At 35.0% G+C, this 5,759-nt stretch overlaps 1 protein-coding gene across 1 annotated transcript; it reads left to right on the top strand.

Annotated features, from left to right (window-relative positions):
* Positions 1-3,357: 3,357 nt before the first annotated feature.
* LOC133806456 (uncharacterized) lies at positions 3,358-5,515 on the top strand. The gene is made up of 4 exons (XM_062244555.1): positions 3,358-3,765; positions 3,921-4,151; positions 4,715-4,821; positions 4,945-5,515. The coding sequence occupies exons 1-4, from the start codon at positions 3,358-3,360 to the stop codon at positions 5,513-5,515; spliced, it is 1,317 nt and encodes a 438-aa protein (XP_062100539.1).
* Positions 5,516-5,759: the final 244 nt, after the last annotated feature.

Here is a 5,759-nt window from a genome sequence, read left to right as displayed (position 1 = left end):
GCCCCGTTGTGACTTTTCCCGCTATCTAGCTCCCTAGGATCGCCTCAAGTCACACACTGCAAATCTACCCACATAATAATGTGGTTCTCACAGATATAACATTTAACCACATTTACATTCATATAATCATACAAGCATGCTTATCATATAATCATGCATTAAATCAATAAACTCACACATAAACCAACTATGCCTTCCTAGCGCGCTAATCAAGGCCCTTAAGCCATATTAGTGATTTTGGGTCGTTACATTCTCCAGCTCCGGCCCAATCATTCCACCAATCCGCTCCTGCCAGGCCCAATGCCACCTAGCCCAATTTTCCCCAGCCGAAGACCCCCTGCCCATAGCTGCCAACAGCCACTTTTTCCCATTTCTTGAGCCCATCAAATACACCAATTTTCTCCTTGTCTCCTTTGCCAAAAATACATATTTTTTTACCCAAACGTTTCTACACATTTTACCCCAAAACATTATTATTACATCCTACAATTTACCCATATTTGCCATATTTTTATTAGTTTAATTAATTTAATCAATTTAATTAATTTAAATTGATTATTTTAATACACTTTTTTTGGCTATAAATAAGGGACTTTAGGCTTAATTTTTAAGGAGAGGTTACACTACACAAGTTCTACACTTTCAAGACCTCTCTATTCTCTTCATCTTTTTCTTCTTTTTGGTCATTTTTCTATGAGTTTTTAGAGGAAAAATTTGGGGGTTTCTCCTCCAAATTTTCCTATTTATATTTGTAATTTTTTTTGTTTGCAATTTCTATTCTAGTTATGAGTTTCTAATCTTTTTAAGATTATTCAGGTGATGATGAAACAATATATAGCTAGATAGTATTTATTTTGTATATTGATTTCCCATTTGTGCAACAAAGTTTATGGATTTTTCTTTTTTCAAATATCTTCTTTCATCTTAAATATCATGTATTTTTTATTGTTAGCACATATTTACACTTTGTTCTTTATTAGTGCAAAAACATAATATTATTTGTGTAAGATGTGTCATTAAATTGTACACATCCAATGCTTAGAACAAAAATATTATGTTTTGCCTTATAAATAATGTTCATTGATTTATTTGTTATTTCATTAGATTGATTTACATTAAATACTTTGAAATTATAATTTTAAAAAGTGAAGATAGATCCTATTTTTTTATAAAAACTTGTGCTCAAATAGAATATCTAATTTGAATAAGTGATGGTTTGATTAATTTCTACTATTACTAAAACTTGGGAATCAATGTACTTTTAAATATTCTTGAACTTATATTTTGTGGATTCTATTATCTTAATAATCTTTCTTTTACCATCTTGATTTCTATTATTAATTTATGTTTATATATTGTCTTTGATTTCTTTACTATTATCTTTTATTTTATTTTCATTATACAAAAATCTCATCAATCTTTGGAGCTAGGTTAGAATTTATTAATTTTGGTTTAAAATAGTTTTCTTTTCGATTTTAGACAACTCCTTTGGGTTCGACATCCTTGCTTACACGATCACTATTCTATATGAACGATTCGTGCGCTTGCGATATAAATATTTAAAACATACCCGTTTTGGGTCCATCATCGTCTCTACTCTCAACGTTGCTCGGCCATAACAAATTCCCTCATCAATCTTGGCTTCACGCGCTCTCGTTTCTCACGTGATGGTGCTTCTGCTATCTCTCTTCCTTTTCCTTTGGCTGGTGTAGCTTGTTCTTTAATAGCAGCTGGTGTATTGGCTTCTTGAGGACTCTCTGCTTGAGTCTCTTGATTGTTGGACCAGACCTTAACGTGGGCTTCTATTCCTTTTGGGTCCAATTCTATGTGGGCTTGTCTATCCAAAAAAACAGTATCATCATGGAGGAGTGTGAGCAACCATGTGATTACAGTATCATTATTGTCAAGGAATAAATCATTATGAATTATTTTATTTTTATATTTATGATCTTACTTCCTATTAATTAGAATTTATTGTTTTTTGGTTTTATATTTGGATGGAACCTGCTCATTCTTATTTCTTGTAATGAATGGGCATTTTTAGATAACACATGAATTAATAATGTAATTTTTTTTAATGTGAGAGAAAAATAATTAATAATGTAACTTGCTAACACAATTTTATTTTCACTTATTATTTGAAGAGTTTTTTTTTCTTCAATTTGACTTTTGTTGATTCATTATCTAATATGAGTCATTTTAATTGTTAATATTGTGGTCACAATATCACATTTTTGTTTTTGAAATATGTTTGATAAATATTAGGATACCCTATTGTATAGTTGAGTTAACTATAGTGTAACCATAGTTAGTTAGTACAACTAACTCAACCTACTGAGTATATTAACTCAGCTTCTCTTGTACTCTTTACATAATATACATAATAAAAGAAATACTTTCTTTTTCCTTATATGATATCAGCCTAACCGATCCTTACAAACCCTATTCTCTTCTCCACCTGTTCTTCAATGGCATGACCAAGAACCAGACAAACACGGGACAAACCTCCACCAACTCTGATGTGCCGCCTCTTTCTCCGACGTCGGCCACCACTGGACAGAGAAACCCCGCGCTACCTCCGACCCAACTCTGCATTAGCCTATACGTGCTCGACCTGCTCAAGAAGATGCCAACAATCCCTACTTCATGGGCACCGGAGACCACCCAGGTTTAATCCTAGCTTCCCCACCTCTTAAAGACACCAACTTCCAGCAATGGGCTTGTGATTTCAAGCTTTCATTGGGCGCAAAGAACAAAAATGGTTTCCTCACTGGAACCATTCCCCAACCCCCTTCTGATAACCATTTGTTTGATTCGTGGAACAGGTGTAATCAAATGGTTATGTCTTGGATTATCCACTCTGCTTCACCAGAAATCAAGAGCAGCATCATCTATCTTGATTCGGCTGCTGCAATGTGGACTGAGTTAAACACAAGATTCAATCAAGGAAATGGGCCTCACATCTTTGATCTTCAGACATCTCTCATTTCTCTTCATTAAGGAGATGATTCCGTTAGCACCTATTTCACCAAACTCAAAGCAATTTGAGATGAGATTAATGAACTCCGACCAAGAACGCCATGTACTTGTGCTGCTGCCAATGATAGTCTTGAGCTACAGAATCTTGAGCAAGTTCTACAGTTTCTTACGGGATTGAATGAGTCCTACCATGTCGTTCTTTCCCAGGTACTCCTTATTTATCCATTACCCTCTATTTCTAAAGTCTTCTCTACCATTATGCAAGAAGAAAGACAGAGAAAAATAAGGCCCTCGGCTACTACAAGTCTCATTGCTGCATCCACTTCCACCACCTAATCTTCCAACCCATCATCACTTCAGCCATCACGAACAAAGAAGATGCGGCCTACTTGCTCTCACTGTCAAAAGCTGGGACATCTAAAAGAAAAATGTTACTTCATCCATTGCTTTCCCCCTGGATATGGCACCAGAAATGTCAACAATAAGCCTACTATCCATCAAGCTACTGCTTGTACTTCATCTTCTCAAGAACCAGGCACTCAAGCGGCTATACAGAACCTCATTGCTCTACTCAGCACTCAGCTCCAGCAAGCATCTTCATCTAACACAGAGACACAACCTGTGATCTCTAATTTCTCTGGTAACTTTGTATCTCTTTCTCATGACTATTGGGTTATTGACAGTGGTGCTACGCACCATGTTCGTTGCAATTTGCAATTTATTACATCTTTTTCTAACCACACAATAGCTTCTTACCTCACTTTTCTGAATGGTTTGAGAATACAAGTGTGTAAATCTGGTACCGTGAAAATAACCAAAAATCTGGCCTTGTTTAATGTCTTATATGTCCCAGATTTTCAATTAAACTTGCTATCAGAACTTGCCTTATTATACACTCACAATCACACTCTTTCTTTTTTCAAACTCACTGTCTCATACAGGACACAACTCAAAACAAGATGCTTGGGATTGCTAAGCGCATAGGACACTTATACTTGCTACAACAAGACAAGACTCCTTTACGTTCTTGTTCTTATGTAAATTCTAAGAAATCTTGTAATATTGGCCACACTTGGCATACACAGTTAGGACACCCCTCTATGAAAGTTACCAACAAATTGAATAAAGTGTCACATTTTTCAGCTTCTTCAAATAATAATGTTCCTTGTCATGTATGTCATTTAGCCAAACAAAAGAAATTGTCTTTTGATTCTCATAATAATATGGCTCCTAATGCTTTTGATTTAGTACATATAGATATTTTGGGTTCTTATTCCATTCCTGCATTGGAAGGATATAAATATTTTTTTACCACCGTTGATGATCATACTAGATTTACTTGCGTATATATGTTGAAATAAAAATCTGATGTTCAAACTATTATCCCACATTTTTATACTTATATTCTCACTCTTTTTTCAATCCCCGTAAAATCCATACGATCAAATAATGCTAAAGAACTAAATCTTAGTTCTTTTTATGCAACAAAAGGCATTCACCTATATCATTCTTGTGTTGAACGTCCTCAAAAAAATCAGTTGTTTAGCGCAAGCATCAACATATACTTAATGTTGCTCGGGCTTTAGCCATACAATCCAAATTATCTCTCTCATATTGGAATCATTTTATTACTAATGTTGTTTATCTTCTCAAAAGAACACCTTCTCCACTATTACATTTTAAATCATCTTTTGAACTTTTATATGCTAAATTACCTTCTTATGATCATCTTCAGAGTTATGGATGCCTTGCCTATGCATGTACTCTTGATAGTAAACGAAACAAGTTCAATCCTAGGTCTCGTGCTTGCATATTTATTGGCTACCCTCCAGGTATGAAAGCGTATGCTATGCTTGATATAGCTACTAACCAAATCTTTCATTCAAGAGATGTTATTTTTTATGAGCATATATTTCATTTGACTCAACTAAGTTCTATTGAAACTTTTGACTCTGTATTTTGCAGCAAGCATTCCCCATCAATTTCCAATAATGAGGATCTGCCCTCGGTACCTACTAGTACATCAAATGCGCAGCCACTCACTACTTCTAAAGCTGGCCAACCACTTGTCAAACCACCACATCTCAAAGATTATATATGTGAGTATTCCACTGCTCATCCTTTAACAAATTTCATATCTTACGACAAGTTTTGCCCATACTTTAGAAATGCTACACTTGCTGCCCATACTTTGCCCGAACCAAGTAAATACACACAAGCCTCAAAACTTCATGAGTGGCAATTGGCAATGCAAAATGAGCTTGTTGCCCTCATTGAAAATGAGATTTGGAACATTTTTTCCCTCCCCAAAGGCCATAATGTCATTGGCAACAAATGGGTATACAAAATAAAATATAAGTCCAATGGTGATGTTGACAGATACAATGCATGTCTAGTAGCAAAAGGGTATGCTCAACAAAAAGGTATAGACTACTTTGAAACTTTTGCCCCTGTTGCAAAGTTCAATACTTTAAAAGTATTCCTAGCTCTAGCTGCCATAAAAAAATTGGAAACTACACCAATTGGACATAAATAATGATTTCTTACTTGGGGATTTAGATGAAGAGGTTTACATGAAACTTCCTCAAGGTTATCAACCTAAGGGGGAGCTACCTCTAAATCTTGTTTGTAAGCTTAACAAAAGCCTTTATGGTCTCAAACAAGCCTCAAGACAGTGGTATGCTAAACTTAGCACTGCTTTAATCCAAGAAGATTTTACTCAATCATCTTCCTATCATTCACTTTTCATTAGGACTAACACTCATCATTTTTTGGTTGTT

This window comes from Humulus lupulus, chromosome X, assembly GCF_963169125.1.
Source record: "Humulus lupulus chromosome X, drHumLupu1.1, whole genome shotgun sequence".
NCBI classification, from domain to species: Eukaryota; Viridiplantae; Streptophyta; class Magnoliopsida; order Rosales; family Cannabaceae; genus Humulus; species Humulus lupulus.
This window is presented reverse-complemented; position numbering and strand designations above follow the sequence as displayed.